This window comes from Lepidochelys kempii, chromosome 6 (genome assembly GCF_965140285.1).
Source record: "Lepidochelys kempii isolate rLepKem1 chromosome 6, rLepKem1.hap1, whole genome shotgun sequence".
NCBI classification, from domain to species: domain Eukaryota; kingdom Metazoa; phylum Chordata; order Testudines; family Cheloniidae; genus Lepidochelys; species Lepidochelys kempii.
In genome coordinates, this window is record NC_136385.1 from 131,768,563 (window position 1) to 131,794,733 (window position 26,171).

Here is a 26,171-nt window from a genome sequence, read left to right on the forward strand (position 1 = left end):
CTTGTGTCTCCTAATAATCTGGGACTGGTATGGCTACAACTACACCGTATGAACAGTTATGACATTCAGGTTTTCTCTGAAATGTTGACATTTTTATAACCCTGTACATTGTTTCCTCTTATCCACTTCTCTTTCTTAGTACAAACTCTTCTAGTTTTCCTAATTCTAGGGCCACCATATCTTAATTGCTCTTTGCACCTCTGTCAGTTCTGAATATCCTTGTGATCTGATGCTCCAAAATGGCTTTCATCAGATTTAATTATTCATTATCTCTTTATCCAGACTTCTTCATTTTTGTATCATCTGCACATTTGTACTCTTTCCAGTGTGCTTCCAACTGATTGTATACTTGGGAATAGATTCAGAGTCTAAACTTTTCTTTGTCTAATTCCACTTATCACCACCTTCCTATATGATCTCTGTGTATCATTACTCTGAACTATGTCACAAAGTCAAAAGACTTCAGAGCATAAATTTGGTTGCTGTGGGTGGCAAAAATTACTGTAATACTTTAATCACACTAAGTTACATGGGTCTTTGACTTGTCTGCTTTTAAAAGTAAGAATGGTAATTTCTTGATTTAGATATTCACTTTTGTTTTGTGTGAGCATCATTTGCATGAAAATCAATACAAAACTGGGTGACTGGGCAACAAAATGGCAGATGAAATTCAATGTTGATAAATGCAAAGGCACATTGGAAAACATAATCCCAACCATACATATAAAATGATGAGGTCTAAATTAGCTGTAACAACTTAAGAAAGATCTTGGAGGCGTAGATAGTTCTCTGAAAAATCAACTTAGCTTTTTTGACTGCTGCTGCACTAACAGAATGTTGTGAATCATTAAGTAAGGGATAGATAAGAAGACAGAAAATATCATATTGCCTCTATATAAATGCCTGGTACACTCACATCTTGAATACTGCGTGCAGATGTGGTTGTCCAATCTCAAAAAAGATATATTGGAATTGGAAAAGGTTCAGAAAGGCCAACAAAAATTATTTTAGGGGTATGGAACAGTTTCTATGTGAGGAGAGACTAATAAGACTGGGACTTTTCAGCTTGGAAAAGAGATGACGACAGGGGGATATGATAGAGGTCTACAAAATCATGACACGTGTGGCGAAAGTACATAAGGAAGTGTTATTTACCCCTCATAACACAAGAACTAGGGGTCACCAAATGAAATTAATAGGGAGCAGGTTTAAAACAAACAAAAGGAAGTATTTTTTCACACAGACAAACTGTGCAACTCTTTGCAAGAGGATGTTGTGAAGGCCAAGACTATAACAGGGTTAAAAAAAAGAACTAGATAAATTCATGGAGGATAGGTCCATCAATGGTTATTAGCCAGGATGGGCAGGAATGGTGTCCCTCGCCTCTGTTTGCCAGAAGCAGGGAATGGGAGACAGGATGAATCACTTGATGATTACCTTTTCTGTTCATTCCCTCTGGGGCACCTGGCATCGTCCACTGTTGGACGACAGGATATTGAGCTAGATGGACCTTTAGTCTGACCCAGGATGGCCGCTCTGAACTTGCAAACGTTGGTTTATGCCTGTAAGATCTTACTAAAGATTATTTTTAAAGTAAAATAGTATTCTGATGTTTTTAAAAAAACAAAACTCAAAACTGTGCTGCTGCTAACAAGATTTTTTTTTGTGTGTGTGTGTGTGTGTAGATATGACACCCAAACGCAATTCTGTGCAAAAAGATCCAGATGCAAGTTACAGCCGTAGTGGTCGGCGCATTAAACCACCATTACATTACTGGTGTGGACAACGAGAGTTTGTTGATCGTAAACTAAATGTTACTATAGAAGAGGGTGGAAAAAACTACTTGAGTATTGTAAGACTTTTCTGCATGTTATTACCTTATTGTTCTATACTTGTTTAAAAAGTATCTAAGTTAAGATGACTTTTGTATGCCACACCCTTTTAATTCAGTAGTTTCTGAACTTCTTTCTGTGTGGACTACTTTGGAAGGATCACTTTTTTTTTCATAGATATTTAGGTCAGAAGGGACCGTTATGATCATCTAGTCTGACCTCCTGCACAATGCAGGCCACAGAATCTCACCCACCACTCCTGCAAAAAACCCTCTCACTTATGTCTGAGCTATTGAAGTCCTCAAATCGTAGTTTAAAGACTTCAAGGAGCAGAGAATCCTCCAGCAAGTGACCTGTGCCCCATGCTACAGAGGAAGGCAAAAAACCTCCAGGGCCTCTTCCAATCTGCCCTGGAGGAAAATTCCTTCCTGACCCCAAATATGGCGATCAGCTGAACCCTGAGCATATGGGCAAGATTCATCAGTCAGATACTACAGAAAATTCTTTCCTGGGTAACTCAGATCCCACCCCATCTAATATCCCATTACAGGCCATTGGGCCTATTTACCATGAATATTTAATTACCAAAACCATGTTATCCCATCATACCATCTCCTCCATAAACTTATGGAGTTTAATCTTAAAGCCAGATAGATCTTTTGCCCCCACTGCTTCCCTTGGAAGGCTATTCCAAAACTTCACTCCTCTGATAGATAGAAACCTTCATCTAATTTCTAGTCTAAATTTCCTGGTGGCCAGTATATATCCATTTGTTCTTGTGTCCACGTTGATACTGAGCTTAAATAATTCCTCTCCCTCTCCGGTATTTATCCCTCTGGTATATTCGTAGAGAGCAATCATATCTCCCCTCAACCTTCTTTTAGTTAGGCTACACAAGCCAAGCTCCTTGAGTCTCCTTTCATAAGACAAGTTTTCCATTCCTCGGATCATCCTAGTAGCCCTTCTCTGTACCTGTTCCAGTTTGAATTCATCCTTCTTAAACATGGGAGACCAGAACTGCACACAGTATTCCAGGTGAGGTCTCACCAGTGCCTTGTATAATGGTACTAAAACCTCCTTATCCCTACTGGAAATACCTCTTCTGATGCATCCCAAGACCGCATTAGCTTTTTTCACGGCCTTATCACATTGGTGGCTCATAGTCATCCTATGATCAACCAATACTCTTGAGGATAAGGATGGTTCAGTGGTGAGCATTCTAGCTTGGAACTTGGGAGATGTGGGTTTAATTTGCTGATCTGCCACAGACTCCTTGTATTACCTGGGCAAGTTATTGAGGGCTGGATTTTCAAGTGCCTAAAGAGCCAGATATCTGCCTCTGTAGGCACCTGAAATCCCTTTTGATCATCTGGCCCTGGGTTCCTCTGTGCCTCGGTTCTCCATTAGTAAAATGGGGATAAAAGGGCTGTGCTATCTCAGAGGGGTGTTGTGAGGATAAATACTGTGACAGTGTACCCCATATTCTTCATAGTTCTATTATGATATGATTATGGCATAATTATGATGCATTTTATACAAGATAAGTCATGTGAGGTGTCATGGGAAAAGTTATGAATTGCTGAATATGATTATTCTATTTGCATGCGTGTATCACTTTTGTATCTGAAGTTATAAATAGTGACTATGTATCTGTACTTCAAATGTAGTTTATACCTGGGTAACACCCACTACTCTAAATAGCTGGTTGTAAAGGGCCTATTCAGGGTAAGGGGTCATTAGGAAGACCAACAGGCCTTAAGAGAAGCTTATCCCCCACTGGATGAGTCTTCCTGAGAACTCTCCAGACAGCATGTAAGTAATGGCTGCTATGACTCTACAAGGACATGTGACCAGGCCACATGATTCTGGACTCCATCTTGGGATATCAGTATTTTTCCACAAATTGGTCTGGGAGCCAAAGCTTTGAGACAAAGGGTTCCTGCCATATGCTAGAGTTATATAAGACCGGGAGTGACATCATCTGGGGTTCTTCACTTCCCACAAAAGACCACCCCTGGAAACACTTGAGGAACAAAGACTGAACTGGGGGAAGTGCTGGACCCAGGCTAAAGGGATTTCTAGCCTGTGTATGAAGCATCCGCGGATTCCAAGCTGCAAAGCAAGTGTAGCTTGTGCCTTAAGAACCTACAAGTCTGCATGTACCATCAGTTAGGGTGAGAATCTGCTATTCATATCAAATCTATCTAGTATATTAAGCTTACTTTGCAGTTTTTATTAGCTAGGTGATCTGTTTGCTATCACTTACAATCAATTAAAACCCATCTTTTGTAGTTAATACATTTATTTTATGTTCTAATCCAAACCAGTGAACTTTCACTGGAGTGCTTGGGGGAAAATCTCTGCTTGATTACCACAAGTGTGCATTGCTCTCTTTACATGGAGGGAGAGGCGGACCAGGTATTAAACCCATACTCTGGCCAGATTTGAGCTGAGCAGGGCAGGACGGTACTGCTCTGGGGTCCTAGGCTGGGAAGCTGGTGGTTAGAGAGTCTGCATGTAACTGCAGTTGGGTGTGTACCTACCTGTGTGAATGCTGGTGAAAGTGCAGGCTGGAGGGCTTTGGAGCTTGTCACAGAAGCACAGTGTGAGAGGGAGCCCAGGCTGGTGTGTCAGGGCTCAGTGGTACCTCAGTTCCACCTGGCACCCTGGAAGGAACCAGTCACAAATACATCAGATTCTGAGGCGCTCTCATACTATGGTAATGGGTGCCATATAAGCACCTGAGAGAGATTCCTTTGCAACCTCACAATGCTCATTCCACAACTATATTGATTATATTAAAAATATAATATTAGGACAGCACTAAACAGAGAAGGTGAAAATAAACTCATGCCAGTGCAGTAGGTATCAACATTTTTTATCTGTGCTGTTTAATTTAATTTCCTCAGTGGGTGGAGGACTTCACTTTCATTAGGACCAAATGTTCTCTCTTCTCCTGTAGCTCTTTCTGGTCTGATCTTCCCTGGTCACTTTGCAGTTTGGATCAGTCTTTTGTGTTTGGAACTGTGGGCTAATTCTAACACACTGGGCAAATTTGATTATGGTTGAATTTAAGTGAAAGGAAGATGCTGTTATTTCTGAGTTGTGCATGGGCTTAAATGGGGCTGCTGTTATGGTTTTTTGTTTTGGGGTTTTTTTTAAGCTTAATTGATCTAAAAAGCCTCTGGAAACCTTAAGAGGACTGGACTTTGCTGTAATAGCTAGCGGGTGCCATTGCTTGACTATACATTGCTGCTTTACCAACATGATATAAATGGCTCCATGGACCTCAGTTTGAGACTCACTTTCTTAGTTACAGTGGTCCTATAAATTAAAGGAAACCTGATCTACTATTTTGGTCTCACTGTGATGTCCCATGTGGAATTTGTATGAGCGTCAACATTTACAAAATACTACTGATGCAGTATAGCAAAATACTGTGCCATATAGTTTATTACTAACACCTCCACCCCTCCATCTTAGAGTGCAACACAAAGAATTTACAGCTGCTTGTTTCATATTGGTTTTACTATAGCTGATGTGTAGAATCTCTGGTAGACACATTTATTTTCTTATTTTTCAAGGTATGTAGTAGTAATAAACAAGCCAAAAAGAAAACCATTTCCAGCTCTCCAAAGAACAACAGAGAGGATACAACAGAGACAAGTGAAGGAAAAACTAAAAGCCAATCTGAAGGTAAGAATGGCCATGTGTTTGCAAGCTATGAAGTGCATTTCCCCCCCGAAGTAATTGTAAATGGGGAAGATAGTCTATTAAATGTGGGCCTACAACAAAACCACTACGATGGTGTTGATGCTAGATGCTAAGAACTTTTTTCATCTATCTTGATTGCCAGTTGATTTTTTTTAATAATTAAAGCAACACTGTCCACTAGTTTTATGCCCAAAAGATAGATAGGTGGTATGAAAATAGAGAAGGGATACAAACTTCATGAATAGACAGATTTGTTATCTGTCATAAATTGAAATGGAAACAGGTTGATTAAAATTTCTGCTACACTATGCTGTGAATCTGAACACATAAGACTTGGAGTTGTCAGTGTGTGACAACTGAAAAAGGAAAGAAACAAACAAAAGTTCATCAGTCTAGCTTCACTTTTCAAACTGAGTGAAGTGCAGAAAGTAAGTAGCCTGCGTGAATAGGAAAAAGTACACTCGATCATCAACTTTTAAGTCTTTTGGGAAATATACAGTAAACCCATAAAACTAAGTTAAAAACAAAAGTTAGTGTTCTTTTTGAAACAACTAGAGCCTCTCTTATAGAATTCTTTATTGCGTGAAGGGAGTATTTTATTTTGGCTGGGTCTTATCCAAAATAAAACTCATGTAGCTGAATGATTTAGATTGAGTATTGAGCATTTTCTGTTGACTTTATGTTCCATGTTTGTTCAGTTCCTTTATGTTGGAATTAACTCTTCAAGATTCTCTTTGTGGTTTTGATAGTCTTAATTTACTCATCAGTTCGGATGGATTCTATTAATTGGGTACACTTAACTGAAACCTAGCAGATTTGTTTTGTGTGAGGAGCCCTGTTCCTGGCCAGACCTGCCTGCGCGCTTGCCACCCCTCCCCCCCCCAATTGTTGTGAGCAGAAGGGTGTTGGCATTTTTAAATGGAACTACTTCCTAGTGGACCAGTTCTGCTTCTGTAATGACCTGAGGGCTCCCCATTGACTTCAGGGAGCAGAATGTGTCCCTAAGCAGTTGAGGGAGAAGGATTCTTCTCAATTGAAATATCATGTCCTGATACAAGAACTTGAAGAGACAGATGTAATGAGTGCAACGTGTCCTCTGTGATCTAGAACAGACTGTCAGCTTATTTGGTGGCTGAGATTTTTGGGGTTCAAATCCTGCTTGCTTTATTTGTTACAAGTAGGTTGACTTGTGTAAGCAAGGTGGATTTGAACGGGCTTTCAGGGATCAGGATGACATACAATCTTGCACTTGTTTATGACTAGAGCTGCAAGTTTGTCACAGCAGTGGAAAAGTCACAGACACCATGATTTCTCTGTCTGATTTTAATAAAGCACCCATGAAGAGGGGAAGGCCTGGTGGGGAGAGAGTGAGTTCTCCCCATATTCAACCCTGGGAGTGGTGACTCCTGTGTCCCTACGGAACCTGAGCGGTGCTATCAACCTGTGCACTAGGCTGCACCACCTGGAGTAGGGAGTTGGGTCCAGCTCTGTGGGGAACAGGAGCCGCCGCTGCCCAGGGTGAGTGCGGTGTGGGCTCAATCTCAGGCACACACCCCGCTCCAGGCGTCTCTTCCTCACTTGTCAGTCTTCTTTAAAATAAAAAAAATGAGCCTGTGACTTTTTCTACATTTACTATGACTGCTGGAAATTTGTACTTTTTCAATTTTTTGTTTGAGCATGAAGTTACATTTTCTTCCAAGAAAAAAAGAAACTTCCACGTTCTTTGATACATGGTACCACTCAAGCCTTACTTATTAACACCTCTTCCCAAGCCTCTTAATCATAAAAATCTTAATAATTGAACTGTATCTATTTTCTGATAAGTAGGTTGTTTAAATTAAACTTGAAATATATTTTTACTGCTCACTTCCATGAGCATGAAATATGCAGTGAGGCTATTCTATAGATTTCTTACTGTACCTAACTGAAAAGTATAAAGATGGGGAAATGTGTTTATGGTGTAGATTGGGGGAAAAAAATTCCATGTTTCTCTTTGATCTGTGCAATACACAGTAAGTTATTAGCATGAAAACGTCTTCCAACATAACTGATATATTTAACTCTTATCTAGTGCTTTTCATCCATAGATCTCAGAGTATTTCACAAAGGAAAATCAGTTTCCCCCTTTAAAATTGGGGATGATATTTAAGACAGAAAAGTTAAGTATCTTGACCAGGGTCCTGCAGCAGGTCAGTGGCAGAACCAGAAAGAGCCTAGGTCTCCTGCCTCCTCATTCAAGTGTCCTGACTGCTGGACCATACTGCCTCACACATATACTAGGTAGCATCTGACTTTCCAGAAGGGTTTTGAAAATATAAGCCTTCTCAGTGGAGTCTCAGTAAATTGAAGTATATGCAAGATTGCATAATTGGGCCCATAGGACTACATTGTACCTTCCCGAGGCATAACCCCCGAGATGGACCAGAGAGCCCAGAAAAGTTTGCCATATTCACCTGGTGGAATTTTCAATTAATGCTCATGTTAAATATGAGGTCGCACCATAGCCTTCAAATGCTGGGCAATTGACTCTTCCACCACCTGGAAGGGATGTCCATGCAAGGTGACTGCAGCTTGCCTGTGCCATATCTTTCTCATGTTTGGGACAGGATAGTACAGAGTCAGAGTTAACGCTGCTTAGCGGCACTAATTCCCACTGATCTTACAATATTATTTCTATATGTTTGGGAGGAAAGCTGTCTTCTTAAGGCAGCTACTTCCTAGCCCAGCATGAACTGATGGACACCCTCCTGACCTCTGGAACCCTAATCTCCTGTTAGTCTGATGGAGAGGCTTCTGTGGAGTCAAGGGATTTGCACACTGGGGAGTTGCTGCTGGCCTCAATCCTGTTCCACTGGATTCTGCCAGTAGAAGTGGAACTGAGCATCCAGCTTTAACAATTGTACAAGGGGTTCAATGTAGCTGCTGTACGGGGTGTAAGGTATAGTTGTTTAACAGTGTGCAATGCTACATCACATGTAAAACGTGTTTTGGTGTATGTGAAAACCTGTATATAATATTTTTTCTTTTAGGAAAAATCTATGAGAAGAGAGCAAATTTCAAAAAAGAAATTCGGTCCAGTGACAAAAGAGACCCTAGACGTTTTATTTCAGATCCTGATGAAAGTGACACTGAAGCTGAACTTAATAATATTGATAAAAGGACTGTTGTGTTGACACCCTTGAAGCATAAAAAGCTGTATCAAAATAACCTAACATATAATAGCCAGACTGCAGAAAAAAATGCAGAGCAAAATATTTCAAAATATGGAATTGAGACCAGAAATTGCAAAACAAACTCAAGCAGAGAGCTAAAGAGTTGCAGGTATTCTCTAAGGTCACTGAAACAGTTTTGCCAAGACAAACTGTCTACGGAAGAATCCTCAAGCAAGGATGAGGAAGACTCCAATGAAGATATCCCTCTGTCTATCAAAAGGAAAACAAAACCCTCTTTGGAAAGAGAGATTCATAATTATAAATCTTCCTCCGATGCTAAGAGTTCACAGAGCGATACAAAGAAAAAATCCTCGGAGCAAAGAAAAATAGAAAATTCTGCAGCCACTTCCTCTCACAACAGACAGTTAAGGATAGAGCTGTCTGACCAGAAGAAACAATCAGAAGTGGAACCTAAAGCGAAGGCTCCTGCTGGTGGGTCCAGCAGTGCCCCTTTGATTGACAGCACACTAAACACAAGAAAAGCGAGTATTAACCCTCCAACATATGTGTTTGAGTCAGAAACCGAGACAGAAGACTGGGATAGAGAATTTCAAATAAAAGAAAAGAAATCAAAAGTATCTGCCAAAAAACCTGACTGCAAGATTACCAACAGTACAAAGTCTTCAGCGGTGAAGTCAAAGGAATCTGACAAGAGAGAGGTGCAGAATTCCTTGGAGTCTTTTCCAGGTGCAACTGAAGACTGGACTGAGAGAGAACTACAGAAACTACACAGGCAAGTAGTTATGCTTGGTAACAAAAAACAGTAATTTACCTGGACTTTTAAGCAATGTATTAGACTTGAGCATTTAGATTAGCTTAGCATCGCTTTGATTACTTCTCAGTCAAGGTAGAGTAAGACGTACCAGTTACACTAGTGTGTCTTTAATATGTGCTTAGACTATTCTGGTTCAAGTTTTTCATGTTTCATTTTCAGTCCTTATCTGTTTCTTAAATTTCGAACTTTGTCTTTTTCAGACTTAAAAAAAAAAAGACCGTGAACTTTTGAGTATTTCTCCAGACAATACAATCCTGTACACCTAAAAAAAAATAATAAAAAAATAAAAAAAAAAAAATTGAAATGAAAGACACAGACAATGTAGGTTTTGGTAAAATAAGTTATGCAAAACCTTTAAATTTTGATTTAAACCAATTTTTCTTGAACATGAGTCTCCTGTTTTTTACAGGGTTTGCAGCTCAAACATATTACAGCATTGTGCCAGTGCTGGAAAGCTAGAAATTTAAAATCACTTACTTTTGTTGTGGGAGTTGATATGCAAAAAGTAAACAATATATGTTGTATAAAAACCTCACAGAAATTAGATTTTTTAATTCTTCAGTTGAATGTGCTAATGTTTCTAAGTGTGAAAGATTTTTCACATGAGGAAATTTAGAGAGCTCAGGACTGTTTAGTTGAAGGAGCAGGTGAATAAGAGGTGACATAATAGAAGCACACAAACTAATGAATGAGATAAAGATAAGTGGGAACTACCATTTGCTCCCTCCAAATACAATAGGAAGGGGATGTTAAAAAAATAAAAACTAACACTTAAAATTTACAGGGAAATTAACTTGTGGTACTCATTGCCACAAGGCATTGATGAAGCCAAGAACCATCAAATTAGGCCTGAATAAAGACTGGGAGTGGATGGGTCACTACAAAAACTAATTTTCCCCCTGCTGATACTCACACCTTCTTGTCAACTGTTTGAAATGGGCTACCTTGATTACATGGAACTCATTAGCACTACAAAAGTGATTTTTCCTCCCTTCTTGTCAACTGTTGAGAATAGCCCATTCCACCTTAATTGAATTGGCTCGTTAGCACTGACCCCTGACTTGGTAAGGTAACTCCCATCTTTTCATATGCTGTGTATTTATACCTCTCTACAGTATTTTCCACTCCATGCATCTGATGAAGTGGGTTTTAGCCCACGAAAGCTTATGCCCAAATAAATGTGTTAGTTTCTAAGGTGCCACAAGGACTCCTCGTTGTTTTTGCTGATACAGACTAGCATGGCTACCACTCTGAAACCTGAGCAGGATTTGACACTTCTGTGAATAATAAGAATGACTACAGTTATTTTAGGATTAAAAAAAACCACTTAAAACAGAAATAAATTCATGTTTCAGGGTGTAAAAAACTACTCTGCCTGAGATTAGGAAGAACCTCCGCCCATGTGCAGGTCACGGCATGATTGTCTGTGATGAAGGTTTTACACCTTCCTCCAGATTGTCTGGCACTACCTGCTGTTGGAGGCAAGATTCTGGATTAGAAGGACCATTGGTCTGGTCTAGCAATTTCTACATTCCTAAGAAAAGGAGTTTCTTTTATAAAATTTGATTTCATTTTTTTAAACCTAACAATTTAAATGTTAGATTCAGTCTGTCTTATGACTTTTGTAGATCAGAGGTTTGACTTTTGAATGAACATGTAGTTCAACCCATTTCTTCTAACTATAGATTATTAATGTTTTGCTCTCTTTACAGGGCTGTTGCTTCTTTTCCAAAACACAAGAATGGCTTTTGGTTGGATGTAGCAATGGCTTTGGGTACTCGATCTGCAGAAGAATGCCAACAGAAATATATGGAAGAGCATCAGACAAAAGGTTCCAAAAAGCATGCCATAAAGACTGTGTTAGATAAAAAAGGACAAAAAGGTACTGGCCTTTCTGCCCAAATCACATTTGTTCCTTCTATTTCTTCATTTTTGATTTTTTCAAGCAGTTTTTTTTTAAATTCAGTCCATACTAAGCAGGTAGACTTACACAGAAGTGGTATTCTTGCATGTGTAGTACGTAAATTGATAGTGATGCACTGGATTTAATCCAGTACAGCCCCTGCTGAATAGAATCTAATATCAGTCTGTAAATCCTGTAATATTGTTAGCCCAGTGAGAATTGAAGAGGTGCACAACATTTGCAGCAGCCTAAACTTCCTTGTTGTGAAGATAAGGCTGCCTGCCTGAACCGCTCGCCAGGGTGCGCACCATCCATGCCGCCAGCATCTCCACACCTGTCAGCCCACTTGGTACCACAGACATCACCGCCCGCCTCGGGTGCTCACAGGGACATTCCCTGTACTCCAGGACATTGTGTACCCTTTCTCCCATTGGTGCATCTCAAACTGTCTGACATGCATTCTCTGCTGCTTGTTACAATCGAACCACCCACTCTGGTGGATGAACCGTCCCTGCTCCAGAAGCAGCATTTCCAGGCTGTGTGTTGCGGACCCCCTGTACCAACGACTCCACCACTCCCGGAGGCTTTGTCAGGCTCCAACAGTTTCTCTGAGGTGGACCTGATATTCTCCCCTGCTTCCAGGAAAAGCTCGGACTCCTGTACCCACGCATCTCACCCCCTGGCATATGACCTGGCGCTGCGGGCTTGCTACTGGTACACCTGTGGCCCACATACCAGCCATATCCATCCCTGTCCTCCTGGATTACCTCCTAGAGCTCAAAATGTCGGGCTTTGCCCTCAGCTCTGTCGGGGTTCCTTTGGAGGCACTTAATGCCTTTCTTCCCCCACTGTGGATGTAGACTCTGTTTACACTGACCCCACCACTGCTCACTTCCCGAGAGGCCTTCTCAACAGCTTCCCTCAGGTACTTAAAGCTATGTATCTATGGGACTTTAATCTTTCCCTCTCCACCTCCCTTCAAAACCTCTGGCAACGTGCTCCCTCTCACATCTCCAAGAAGGTAACCTTCCTCATGGCTATCACTTTGGCCAGGAGAGTCATTAAACTGGCAGCCATGATAGCTGACTGCACACCCAACCACCCCCACACACTATATTTCATAGGGACAAGGTTTCCTTATGACTGCATCCCACGTTCCTTCCAAAGGTGGTGTCAGAATTCTTCCACCTCAACCGATCTGTTCTCCTTCCAGTTTTCCATCCTGAGCCGCATTCCACTCCTGCAAACAGGACTCTTCACTCCCTTGATGTCTGCCTTGCACTGGCTTTGTCTGCTCAGAACTCGCTTCTTTCAGGCCTCTCCCAGACTGTTCGTAGCCACTGCTGACTGCTTCAGGGGCCAAACCCTCTCCTCCCAATGAATTTCAAAATGGGTCTCAGGCTGCATCTGAGAGTGCTGTAGGCAGTCCAGCACCCTGCCACCTGACGCCATTATGACACACTCATTGTGGGCACAGGCAACCACATCTGCCTCCCTAGCAGACGTCTCCTGGCAGGCCATCTGCTGGGTGGCAGTGTGGTGTTCCATACATACTTCCACAACCCATTACACCATCTCCCATTTGCTAGTCCCCATCTGTGTTTTGAAGCTTTAATGTTAAATACTCAAACTATAATTTATCAACTGTGAGAACTAAGTGGCTTCAGATCCGCAGAGGGTGGAGTCCTCATTGAATTGTACAAAGTTAGTTCTGGAATGAGCATTCCAGAAGCTGCTGAATCTATCTCAGGTCTGCTCTGTCTATTGCACAGAAGATCTGAGACGCAATGAAGCCGAAGGCACCTGAGCTCACAGATTTTGTACAACAGAAACCTAATGTCTGATATGCAAACACAAAGACTATTTCTGCTTAACTGCCCAATAAAATAGCTAAAAAATTGATGTTTACAATGCTGCCATAAGGCTGCAAAGTCAACATCCAATTGAGATAAGGGCTAGACTTTTCTTTTTTCTTTTTGTGTGTAAATTCTATAGAAACTAGAAGTACAGGGAGCAGGAAAACTCCAAAGATCGTAAGACTGTGGATTGTGCATCACAACAGTATTGTCTATAACTAAGAATCTGTAAGGCCAAATAATGTAGCCAATACCTCTGAACAAATGTAATATGTTGGCAGATTCAGAAAAGAAACAACCGGTAATGATAACTGCTAAGGTGGGAACGTTTAAAAGGAAACAACAGATGAGGGACTTCCTGGAACATTTGCCAAAGGATGACCACGATGATATTTTCACTGCAACACCGCTACAGAATAGAAGAGTAAAGGTAAATCTGTAATTTAAAAAATATATTAAATCAAATCTTCTGTTTTAAAAATCTGCCCGTTCAATTTCTTGGATTTTAGGTCAGTGACTTGTGCTGGGAGAAAGGGCTTATATCTTTGACCACTTATGGCTGAGTGTTGGCAATTTGAGTTTCCTAGATGTGCTTCTAGACATGCCTGGCTGCTGCAAGCGTCTGGCCTTCAATCAAAAGTACTGCAGAGACTTGAACTTCCAAAGAAGAGTCTAAGAAATAGCTAGAATAGGTTCCTTTAAGCTACGGATAGCTATGTTACAGGGTTTATTTCCCCAGCCTCCTCTTGTCACATAGCCCCTCAAATAAATCCTGGTGCACTGTCTTCAAGAACCTTGATGGTAATGGTTTTCCCAGCTACTACTCTAATCTGACTTTCTTGGGCAAATTTGAAGAGGAGGTGACATGAAATCTAGCAATACTTTCCCTTTCAGGACATGTTATGTCCCTTTCAATTCACTTCCAGACCTGGCTATGGCTCAGAGACCATTTTGAAAGATGTTGTTTTAGCGCTTGTTTGAAGACAGGTTGAATATGATGGGAAGTTTCTTATAAATCTAAAATGAGGCAGGTAATAAAACTGTCTGGAGGTTCTGTCCCCTGTAGTTACAGTTAGAATTTTTATTCTGCAAGTGAGATCGAAGTGATGGCTAGGTTTCTGTGCGACTAGTAGTCGATGAAAAAATTCCACAGTTATGTGGTCTGATTATATTTTTTAAAGGTGGGTATTCCCTTTGTGGGTACATACACCTGCATGCATGCTTGTCAAGCCTTATCCCGTGTGTACAGACAGACTCTACAAGCATAAACCTGACAGCAGCCATTAGTTTTTAAAAAGTGCACATGTAAAATTGTGCATGCATAAAAGGAGGCTGAATTGAGGCTTATTTGAAAACCAAATCCATCTTATGCCAAGGAAAACTTAATATGGATTGAAATATCTTGAAAGCTGCTAAATAAAATTTTAAGGCAACTTTTAAATCTCTTCCCATCTCACTCTCAAAACCCAGTCCAATATTCTTGGTGTCTGCTAAAACAAAAAAAAGTGCTGTGGCTTTTGCTGTCCAAATAAAAAAGCATTTGGCTGCAGGCTATTTCATCTGTGCTCCTTAACAAGAGACTACAGAGGGGAAAGCAGAATAAGTAAGGTGCATCTTTAATTCACTGTCCTAGATGAATAGGTTTCTAAAAGTGCTAGTTCATTGATGACGACGATGGTGTGATTTTCTTGTAGCTCCCAACATTTCGGGAAAGCCAAGATGATGATGTCTTCCAGCTTATGGACAGCAATCCAATCACACCTTCCTCAGCTGTCTTCCCCTTGGTAAAAACCCCTCAGTGTGATCATATTAGTCCTGGCATGCTGGGATCTATCAACAGGTAAGAGCTACAAACTGCTGTTCATTGTGTAATGCCACAAAAGAGTTTCTCAGTTATGTCTTTCTACTTGAAAGGCGGGGAGCAGGTTCTGATGGGCATTATCACAGAATCATAGAAGATTAGGGGTGGAAGGGACCTCAGGAGGTCATCTAGTCCAACCCCTGCTCAAGGCAGGACCAACACCAACTAAATCATCCCAGCCAAGGCTTTGTCAAGCCAGGCCTTAAAAACCTCTAAGGATGGAGATTCCACCAGCTCCCTAGGGAACTGCACTGTTCAGGCTCTACCTTTTTCATATAAATTGCAGTCGCTGGCCAGGTGTTTGAACTTTACAACCAAAGAGTAGACTTTTAAGAAATTTAATATTTTGAAGCTGGCTTGGATGGCACCTTGGAATTAAGAATATGTCAGCTTTATGGAAATGCGAATTGGAACATTTAATTAAGACTTAGCAAAACTGTCTCCATGCTTCAGAGCTGAGGTCCAAGAAGTGTTCGAGGTGAATACCAAGAGTTTATATCTTAAATAAAAACCCAGCATTTGAAAGATTCTGTAAGGACTCAACAGTAAGTTCCTGTTGTGTTTAATTTTGTAGTTGTTCAGGTACATTATGTTACATTTCTCTTCGGTTTTGTGTGCTTTTTTTTTTTTTGCCTTCCTCTGAAACATCAGTAATGGGCAATTGTTGGAGCTGGGATATTGGTTTTGCATGCAAGCTAGGCTCCTGCATAGGAAATCCTGCATTCCTGTGAATTTTTGGTTGGACAGAGCAATGTTTAACAAAATTGCTCATGCTATTTGAACTATGTGAATTTGAAAATAAACATCTAAGAAATTGATGAATTGATTGCCCATTTTCACTCTTATGATTAGTGATTGAGCTTCATATTTAGCAGGGTCTTTCTGCTGGCTGTGGAATTTCTTCAAAAAATCTGAAGAAATTTGGTTCAGAAGTGAACTTGTCATTTTCAATTGCTTGCAAATTGAATGTTTGGAAGGGGGAGCCATGAGTGTTGTGTTCAGGCAATTTGCAAAAAGGAAAAGGAGGAACAGAATGTTGGCATTTAAAGATGATTTAAGAGCCAAACACAGCACTTCACTTGTATCACTTTAAGCATTTTTAGCTTTAGTTCCAAACTAGATTCCTTCATACTAATTGGGAAATTAAAAAGTGCAAAAAAGCATCTTAAGTGTGGAAAACATGAAGCATAGGGTAGTCGTGAAATATGTAGTGTATCTTTCTTGGGGTTTTTTGTTAGTGGTCCACTGCCAATGTATCTGAGCACCTTTCACTTCATTCATGCGTGGAGTTTAGTGTGTGTGTGTTTCTTTTTAAGGTAAAAATTGGGTTTGAATTGCCATCAGCCATTTGATGTTTCCTCTTTCTCCATTACGCATATCTGCAAGTCTACAGTAATCCTGACAACCTGTGGATAAGGCTTAGATGGTAGCACAGTACCCGCCACCCCAGAGAATTCTAGGAAAAGGTTAGCTGGGATAGCTCTACTGGCAAACCCCTCTAGGGGGAGACACAGCTTATATTGGGAAAGGTTCCATGGTCTGGAAGTTAAAGCTAAACCAATTCAGACTTTAATACAGTGAGGATAAGTAGCCACTGGAACAACTTATTCAAGGTTGTGGTGGAGTCTCCATCACTAGCAATTTTTAAATCAAGATCTGCTTTAGTTCAAACAGGAATTATTGCAGGGAAATTCTATGGCTTGTGTTATGCACGGAGACCAGTTGAGAAGGTCACAGTTCTGGCCTTATGATCTATGAAAGAGGCTTTTTTGGTAGTATAACCGCATCTACACAGTCTACAGTAGAGCTTTTTGCTGGTATAAAAATGTCCTAAAGAACTGCATCCCTAACCAATATTATTATACCAGCAAAGTTTGTAGTGTAGACTTGGCCAAAGCTGGTTGAGAACCCTCAGTAGTTCCTAGAAGTCCTGAAGTAGAATTCCTACTACTGTGGCCAATACAAAAGGCTTCACTTCTGGGGTTGACTGAGGAAGAAGCAGCTTCTGGGATGCTAAGCTTAGCTAGTGCTAACTTGTGAATGGAAGGGATAAGCACTATATTTTAAAGGAGGATGCTGTTTCACTGGTCTCTCACTTCAGAGAGCTGTCGCACATTCTGACTACTGTGTTACTATAAAGTTTATCATACAATTCATGCACAGAACTATAGTGCTGGCTTTTTAAAAAAGACTAAATATGGTATCAGTTTTTCTTTAAAATGGTTTGGTTACCTTTCTGCCTACAGGGTTAACTTATTTATAATGGCTGTAATGGTACCAACTGGAATCTACAGAGTCGATACACCAGTAATACTGACTGACCTGTTTGTATTTACAGGCGTGACTATGATAAGTATGTGTTTAGAATGCAAAAGAACACACAAGGCAAGAAGGGTACCTGGGGCAACATCAAGAAGAAATCGGTAATGATTTTTTCCTGTAATTTGAACTGAAAACTAGTAATGCTAGCATGGAGCCCTAGACCCTGTGCATTGTTCCTCCTGCTGAATGGAATCAGAAAAATCCCAGAATTGCAAAGCTGTAATTGTAGACCTATTTGTTACAGTTTTGAAGACTGGGAGCTTTTACTATATGTTGGAGAAAACAACTTCTAGCCAGAAAATGGCAATTCTCTGTCATGACTAAATTCAGAAACACTAGGAGCTAGATCCACAAAGGGCTCTAGGAACCTAACTAGCACTTTAGGTGCCAAAGTCCAAAATGTAGCTCCTCAGAAAATGTGATCAGGGGCTGCGTAGCCCTGTAGGTCAGTGGTAGGCAACCTGTGGCCTGTCAGGGTAATCCGTGGGCAGGCTGCGAGACAGTTTGTTTACATTGACCGTTTGCAGCTCCCAGTGGCTGTGGTTTGCTGTTCCTGGCCAATGGGAGCGGCGGGAAGCGGCGTGGGCACCTAACTGCCTAGTTAGGCACTTAAATACCAGAATCAGGCTGCATGGGGATTCACAGATGCCCCTAAACCCTGTAGGCACCTAAACTTGTTTGGTGCTTACATTTTTGCAGTAAAAGTTCCTCAAGTGTCTGTATCCACCTCTGAATATGTGCACTGCATCACCAAGTCAGGCATCCAGCTTTCTAAGGCTCAGAGCGATGCAAAAACTAAGAAAAGAGAGGCAGATAAATACCTAATTAGCCTCCAAGGCCCAGTCTGATAAGCTCCCTTACTGAATCAGACCCCTCTAGGGAAGCTTACACAACAGAAGGCCTCCTTCAGAACTCTTAGACCAGTGGTCACAGTTCTCAGCTGGGATGTAGGAGACTCCTCCAGCTGAGGGGAAGGAAGGTTTTGAGCTGGGATCTGCCAGCTCTCACATTTGCTCTAACTGTTGAGCTATGAGCTATTCTGATGTGGAGCTCTCTCTGTCTCTCCTGTTGAAGCTGTTGTACTATGGTTTAAATAAAGAAAGAATCATGTAGCTAGAGAGAGAGAAAGTATTAGTGATGCGATAGTCTAGGGGTTAGAGCACTCATCTGGGAAGGTCCAGTCCCCCAATCTAATGATTTTTTTTAAACATCAGGTATCCACCATGGAACAGCTTCAACAGGCGCACCTGCGGGACTCCCCCATCGCCCAGTGGTTAGGGCACTCACCTGAGAGGTGGTAATCTCCGTTCAAATCCCTGCCCCCTGTTGTGGAGGGAGTGGGAGTAATTTGAACCAGAGGTCTCCCACTAGCCAGGTGAGTACCCTAACCACTGGGATAAAAGTTGAGGGAGCTCCTCTTACTATTAAAAATTAAAAAGTGCCTAATGCCATCAAAGTGTTTGAAGCTGAGGGAAGTAATCCCTGTAGCCTGGACTTAAACCCAGCCCCTCTCTTGGTGATGGGCACCTAATACCCTCCTCATGTTGGCACTTCCCAGGACCTAGCTTGGGCAAGGAGCCAGCTAGCAGGCTGATTTTTGTAAAGCCCGTTCTCCAGTGCGGCTTCCTCCATTCAGCATGTAGGAGCCTGGGTGCAAAAGGTCAGGCTTTGTGAATCCCGGATTTCCCAGGCACCTACCCAGTTAGGCCTAGCAATGCTCCAGATCACAATGCTGAGGCGTCTTTGTGACTCTGCCCCTAAGTGCCTAAAATTTCTCCACCCAAGCTCAGCTGCTGCCTCACCCCACAGTTACGGCACCTAAGTTCCCTCCGGTGGCATGTGCAAAATCGACTGCTTCCTGGTACCTAGGTCATGCCAAAGCCCTGGTGGGATCCACAAAGTAGGTGCTCCCCCATCTGTCTCACCTGGAGGACACAATCTGGTGGATGGTCTGAGGCCAGCTACTGAATGGGGCCCTACACCACACATGATTGCATTCTAATAGTGAACTAGTATCTTCCTTATAGTTGATGCAAAAATGGACAAAGTTGTGTAAACTTTTCCCCCTGTCATTTAAATCAGGCTCGAACTGTGTTTACCACTCCAGCCACTGGAAGAACCACCACATTTGCCTTTGATCAAGGTGAGCTTTGTTATCCTTGCTGCTTTTCCTTATTTCAGGCCTAATCCTTTGAGATGCTGAGTTGAAGGTGATTGCTACCTTCAAGCTAGGAGTGCAGCAGCATGCTCCCTAAAGTTGGAGTAAAATCAGCAGCAATTCACTTCCTGCTTGCACTTGCTGTATCTGACTTCTATAAGCGCTCTTCTACTCCAGTCAACCTTCCCCCAATGCTTTCCTTGTTGCAGGTGCAGTGAATGACTCTGTTATAGGGAAGCTGTTCGTAGGTGAAGCAGCAGAGCAGTCTGATGAAGAAGAGCAAGATGATTCCTATTTTTCTACTTAACCAAGTCCATGGTTGTAAATAGTTTAACATTTACTGTAACTCTTACTAAATTAAAGGGCAAAATATTCCAAGGGGCTTAAGCCACCCCTTTCAACTTGTACTCCCATACTTGGCCTTCACACACTGATATTTGGCCTGTAGTATTTTAAGGTGTCCAATTATGTTCCAGTCTTGTTTCATTCATGCCTGTTGAGGAGATTAATAATGCTTGATCTTCTGTGTAAATTGAAACACTCTGTCCCAATTCAAGGTGTACCTCTCACTTCACTTCCTCTTCTGGGGAAAATTTATAAAATACCAATTAGTGTCAAAAGTTGTTTTTTCCTTTTAAGGTAAAAATGATGTTTTAAAAATGGTAGTGTAATAAACCTCCAATAGGGTTTGTAATGAAATGGCCTTTTAATTTCCTATATTGAAACCACCTGTATTTTTATTAAATAACTCTTCTCAATGCTTTTCAAATGTCTCAAACTGTTTCATGATTGTGTCATTGTTATAGTAAATGATTTAAAGGTGTAATTATATCAGTTAATTACCAGCTGCTTAAGGTTGTAAACCTGTGTAGGATTTTTTTTTAATAAAGCCTTTTTAAATTGGGGGAAGGAGGGATCTCTGGCCATGTAGGATCTGTATATGAGGCTTGAAGAAAACACAAGTCCTACTTTTCAGCACCTAGGGCCTAACAGCAGGTACACCTATCTGCCTAATTGCAATATCCTCAGAACTATCTAGGGAGGCTTTCACCCTAGTGAGCCTTAATGTGTCCCTAGCTGTTACTTTCCTCTTAAAGACAGAGCTAGAGTGCAGGGTGAATTGGGGCAGGTATTTCTATAAGCAGAGTTTGGGGCCATGCTCAGTCTAGCTTTATGCAAAGCTAAGGGGCTTAATTAAGGATCTGTTTCTGTAGCTTGCTGTGAGGATTAGTTCTGTTCTGCCTCCTGAGGTGTAGGCAGACTTTGCCAGACTCCCTGGTACAGGGCAGGAATTAAAGCCCCCCAAGTTCATATAACTGCTGACTGATATCACAGGCTGCAAGTCTGTTCTACACTATGCTCTGATAGGCTGAGGGATGCTTCTACATACCCCAGTGAAGGGAAACTAAAGGCAATTCAACTCGTTTTAAGCTACAGCTCTATGAGGTTCAGATGTCTAGTTTTGGTTGTGGTGACGGGAGTGGAATCAACCAATTTCACCATTAGAGAGATCTTACCTAGACCTCCTGCATTTGTGCCCACAACAGCAGCAGACCTTTTCAGAAAGCTGTTAGGTAGGACTTAAATCTCAGTTGGAAAAAATATTTCACTTTAGGTAACTGATGGAGCAAGTTCATTAGGAATTCACAGAATATGAATGAAAATGGTAGAGTTAAAACAAACATCTTAAACTTAAAATTTGTGTGAAGTACTTGAGTAAAGTAGAGTTTTGAGCCACACTAACTTATTTCCTGGACTGTTGCCTGATTAATTAGAGACTGAGGCACAGGGGTAGAAGACACCACTAGAACAGAAAGGTCAGGCAGGGGGTGGCACAGATTTTAGTTAACAGTGGAACAAACTGAGGCAGGAGCTGTGGCTGCTGTAGGAAACAGCTTGCTGTAAGGAAGCTAGTCCATTGCTTTGGTAATTAGAGGCTTGTTTAGGGTTGAGGTCTGAGCATTACTTCTCATGTCTTGCTTACAACACTCCTACTAATATATCCCAGAATGATATTTGCTTGTGATCCAATATGACCCCCAGATCCCTTTCTGCTGTACTCCTTCCTAAGCAGTCATTTCCCATTTTGTATGTGTGCAACTGATTGTTTCTTCCTAAGTGGAATACTTGGCTTTTGTCCTTAGGATGAAATTCACTATTTACTTCAGATCATTTTGAACTTTAATCCTACCCTCGAAAGCACTTGCAACCCTTCCCAGCTTGGTATGGTCTGCACACTTTATAAGCGTACGCACTATGCCATTATCTAAATCACTGAGGAAGATATTGAACAGAAGCGGACCCAAAACAGATCCAGGCAAGACCCCACTCAATATATGCCCTTCCAGCTTGACTGTGAACCACTACTAAGTATGTTCTGGTAACCCTAAATATGGGTTTAGGGCTCACCACCATCTTTCCTCTTGATTTAGCACACATTCTCCCCCCCCCCCCCCCCAAAAAAAAACAGCTGTTCAAACTTTCTAGTTCTCTACACAATCTCTATGGGAAAGAGTTACATAGTTCTATACACTTTACCTTCCATGGTAGCAGTTAAAGCTTTGTTCCTTTTTGAAGGGAGAGTGAAGAGCAAAATAAGTAGGGTCATGAAAAACACATCACAGACTGAAATCTGGTCTTTTGTGTACTTTTACCCTATACTATACTCATTTAATGGAGAAGACCAGTGTTTCACAAACTGAAGGGACCTACCCAAAAGTGGTTTGCTGGGGGTTGCAAGGTTTTTATAAGGGGGTCATGGTATTGCCAACCTGACCTGCCTTCAGAGGTGGGTGGCGGAGAGCAGCAGCTGCTACCCAGGCCCCCAGTTCTGAAGACAGGGCCCTGCCAGCAGCATGCCACCCTTACTTCTGTGCTGCTGGACGGTGGCAGCTGCTAGTGAGGGCTCAGCTCTACAGGCAGCAGCAGAAAAGGAAGGATAACAATTAGGGCTGTTGACTAATTGCAGTTAAGCCTAAAAAATAATCATGTTCTAAAAAATAATCAAAATAATCATTAAACAATAGAATACCAATCAAAATTTATTCAATATTTTTGGACATTTTTCTGCATTTTCAAATATATTGATTTCAATTACAACAGACTACAAAGTGTACAGTGCTCACTTGATTATTTTAATTACAAATATTTGCACTGTAAAATGATAAAAGAAATAGTATTTAATTCACCTCATACAAGTACTGTAGTGTAATCTCTATCGTGAAAGTGCAGTTTATGAATGTAGATTTTCTTTGTTTTGTTTTTGAGTGCCGTTACATAACAATGTAAAACTTTAGCGCCTACAAGTCCACTCATTCACTCAGACAAACAAGTCTGTTTACATTTACAGAAGATAATGCTGCCCGCTTCTTATTTACAATGTCACCTGAAAGTGAGAACAGGCATTCGCATGGCACTTCTGTAGCTGGCGTTGCAAGGTATTTACGTGCCAGATCTGCTAAACTTTCGTATGCCCCTTCATGCTTCGGCCACCATTCCAGAGGACATGCTTCCATTTTGATGCCACTCGTTAAAAAAATAACCTGTTAATTAAATTTGTGACAATTCTCTTCCAATGAGTGCAATGTCTCCTGCTCTGTTTTACCCGCATTCTGCCATATATTTCATGTTATAGCAGTCCCGGATGATAACCCGGCACGTGTTGTTAGTTTTAAGAACACTTTCACAGCAGAGTTGACAAAAAGCAAAGAAGGTACCAATGTGAGATTTCTAAAGATAGCTACTGCACTCAATCCAAGGTTTAAGAATCTGAAAGGGATGAGGTCTGGAGCACGCTTTCAGAAGTCTTAAAAGAACAACACTCCAGTGTGGAAACTACAGAACTCAAATGACCAAAAAAGAAAATCAACCTTCTGTTGGTGGCACCTGACTCAGATGATCAAAGTGAACATGCATCGGTCTGCACTGCTTTTGATCGTTATTGAGCAGAACCGTCGTCAGCATGGACGCATGTCCCCTGGAATGGTGGTTGAAGCACGAAGAGACATACGAATCTTTAATGCATCTGGCACGTATATATCTTGTGATGCTGGCTACAACAGTACCAGGAGAACACCTGTTCTCACTTTCAGGTGACATTGTAAATAAGAAGCCGGCAGCATTATCTCCCATAAACGTAAACAAACTTGTTTAATGATTGGCTGAACAAGAATTACGACTGAATGGACCTGTAGGCTCTAAAGTTTTACGTTTTGTTTTTGAGTGCAGTTACGTAACAAAAAAAAATCTACCTTTGTAAGTTGCACTTTCACCATAAAGAGGGTGCATTATGGTATTGTATGAGGTGAACTAAAAACACTATTTTTTGTTTATCATTTTACAGTGCAAATTGTAATAAAAACAATAAAGCAAGCACTGTACACTTTGTATTCTATGTTGTAATTGAAATCAATATATTTGAAAAAAGAAAACATCCAAAACTATTTAAATAAATGGTATTCTATTTTGGTTTAACAGCATGACTAATTAATTTTTCTAATCACTTGACAGCCCTACGGGCAATACCACACCAGGCCATTCTTCCTTCTGCGCTGCTGCTGGCAGTGGCTCTCCCTTCAGAGCGGGGCTCCCATCCAGCCGCCATCGCTCTCCAGCCGCCCAGCTCTGAAGGCAGCGCTGCTGCCAGCAGCAGTGCAGAAGTAAGGTTGGCAAACCCCATCCCTCCTTCCAATCACCTTGTGCCTCCCCTCCCTGCAAACCCTGTGGGTCAGTCACAAAACCATGACATTTCAGATTTAAATATCAAATCATGACATTTATAGATTTTAAAATCCTATGATCGTGAAATTGACCAAATCAGAGTATGAATTTGGTAGGGCCCTAACAATAAGCTACGCCATTTAAAAGAACCTACCATGAGATTTTACTGCAATGGGGTAGAGCCATTTTCTAAAATTTAAACATGATTCAGTGTAACTAAACATCAGATCTATGTTATGAGAACTAAATGCAAACCACAATGCTTATGGAGACCTCCACTATTAACCAAACTTCACTGTAACTTGTTCTGCAGCCCAGCAGGGCCTGGGATGAACAAATGGGTTTTAGAAAGGCCATCCGGGCCTTCAATACCATGTGTTAGAAATAATCACTCATCAACAAGGATTTCTACTTTTGTTGCTTACCTTAAAATCCATACAATTGTCTTTCTGAAATCAAACTCTGGTTGCTGTGGAAAAGAAACAGGAAGGCTTTCACTGAGATATCATTAGCAGAATCTTTCTTAAAAGTCTTTATCTTCACTCATCCTCCTAATATTAAGCAAGGGAAGACATCTACCAATAGATTCCCCCCCCACCAGTTTCCACAAGGTGGCAGCAACATGCTGAGCGTGGTTGCCTGGCATGAGGGCTAGTGTTTTACAGAAATTGCAGCTATTGCTATGTTTTTTTCCAAAATGATTCTTCATTTCCGGAATTGCAATTCAGGGTGGGTGGGGCACATAGGGTCACATTCCCTCCCCTCCCCCCTTCAGATTTTTCCCCAGACACACCTGACTCATTCCCAGGGCAGAGGCTGGGCCCTGGCTGATATTCCGACTCACCGCCAGCTTCTCCCTTCCTCACACAAGCCTGGGCTTGGCAAAACCACTATGGAGCTCCCCTGGGTGGGCAGGGCACTTGGCAGCAGGATGCTGAGCTCTCTCACTATGCCGCTGAGTGGAAGGCGTTCGCACCTGCTCTCGGCAACGTCCACAGCACCTCGCCCCTCTCCCCCACAAACAACTGGCCTGGCTGTACCCCTGTGCCCAGCATCTGTCCTCCTCTGCACACAGCTGGCTCTAGGATAGAGGCCTCTGTGCCCAACATCTGTCCCCCATCTCTCCAACATAGCTGCCTCTAGCGTTTTTTTGTATTAACATACCCAAAATTACTCCGTTTTCATTGCCAGAAAACACTGGCCATACTGGGTGTTAGGATATAGATATTCAGGCCTGTCTGTAAAGGCCAAACTCTAAGAATTTAGGTGTATTCTTATCACTTGGCTAATTAGAGGTATAAAAGAAAGAATCAAAATCACTGTCTGCCGGTGTAAGGGCCTTCTCTCCCTGTGACAGTCTGAGGCCCTGTTCTTAGGCTAAGGCCTTTGGCTAAGCAGCAGAGGCAGCCATAAGCTGGGAAACGACCGGTCATCTCCTCACATTCCAAACTAGTCACTGAAATAAGGTGCTATTGGGCTGTTAGGATACAATCCTGTCCTGATAGTGCCTATCGCCTCCAGAGAAAGGGAAGTGCCTAGAAAATGTAAAAGGAAACTTAGTTTGATAGTACCCTGTCTGGCAAGAACTCACTTATCAATAGCTGGGATGTGAAATCCTCACTTCTGTATTGTTTTGTCATTATAGTTCCCACTTTGCTATTGTTTGTCTGTATAATCTCTGTCTGGTTCTGTGATTGTTCCTGTCTGCTGTATAATTAATTTTGCTGGGTGTAAACTAATTAAGATGGTGGGATATAACTGATTACATAATTATGTTACAATATGTTAGGATTGGTTAGTTAAATTTCAGGAAAATGAT

General features: G+C 41.5%; 2 protein-coding genes across 2 annotated transcripts in view; one reads left to right on the forward strand and one right to left on the reverse strand.

Moving 5' to 3' along the window:
* The window catches only part of MIS18BP1 (MIS18 binding protein 1), a 33,713-nt gene extending 13,263 nt beyond the window's left edge, over positions 1-20,450 (forward strand). The window contains exons 8-16 of the mRNA XM_073350253.2: positions 1,686-1,852; positions 5,417-5,528; positions 8,576-9,491; positions 11,246-11,415; positions 13,574-13,722; positions 14,987-15,132; positions 17,492-17,576; positions 19,558-19,618; positions 19,843-20,450. Coding sequence (XP_073206354.1) covers positions 1,686-1,852; positions 5,417-5,528; positions 8,576-9,491; positions 11,246-11,415; positions 13,574-13,722; positions 14,987-15,132; positions 17,492-17,576; positions 19,558-19,618; positions 19,843-19,940 — 1,904 coding nt within the window. The 3' untranslated portion in view covers positions 19,941-20,450. The remainder of the gene's footprint in view (positions 1-1,685; positions 1,853-5,416; positions 5,529-8,575; positions 9,492-11,245; positions 11,416-13,573; positions 13,723-14,986; positions 15,133-17,491; positions 17,577-19,557; positions 19,619-19,842) is intronic.
* LOC140913562 (uncharacterized) overlaps positions 1-26,171 on the reverse strand; it is a 52,788-nt gene that overhangs the window by 25,414 nt on the left and 1,203 nt on the right. Inside the window, exons 2-3 of the mRNA XM_078853450.1 lie at positions 24,778-24,821; positions 4,376-4,498 (exon numbers count right to left, since the gene is read on the reverse strand). The gene's annotated coding sequence lies outside the window, so the exon portion shown is untranslated. The remainder of the gene's footprint in view (positions 1-4,375; positions 4,499-24,777; positions 24,822-26,171) is intronic.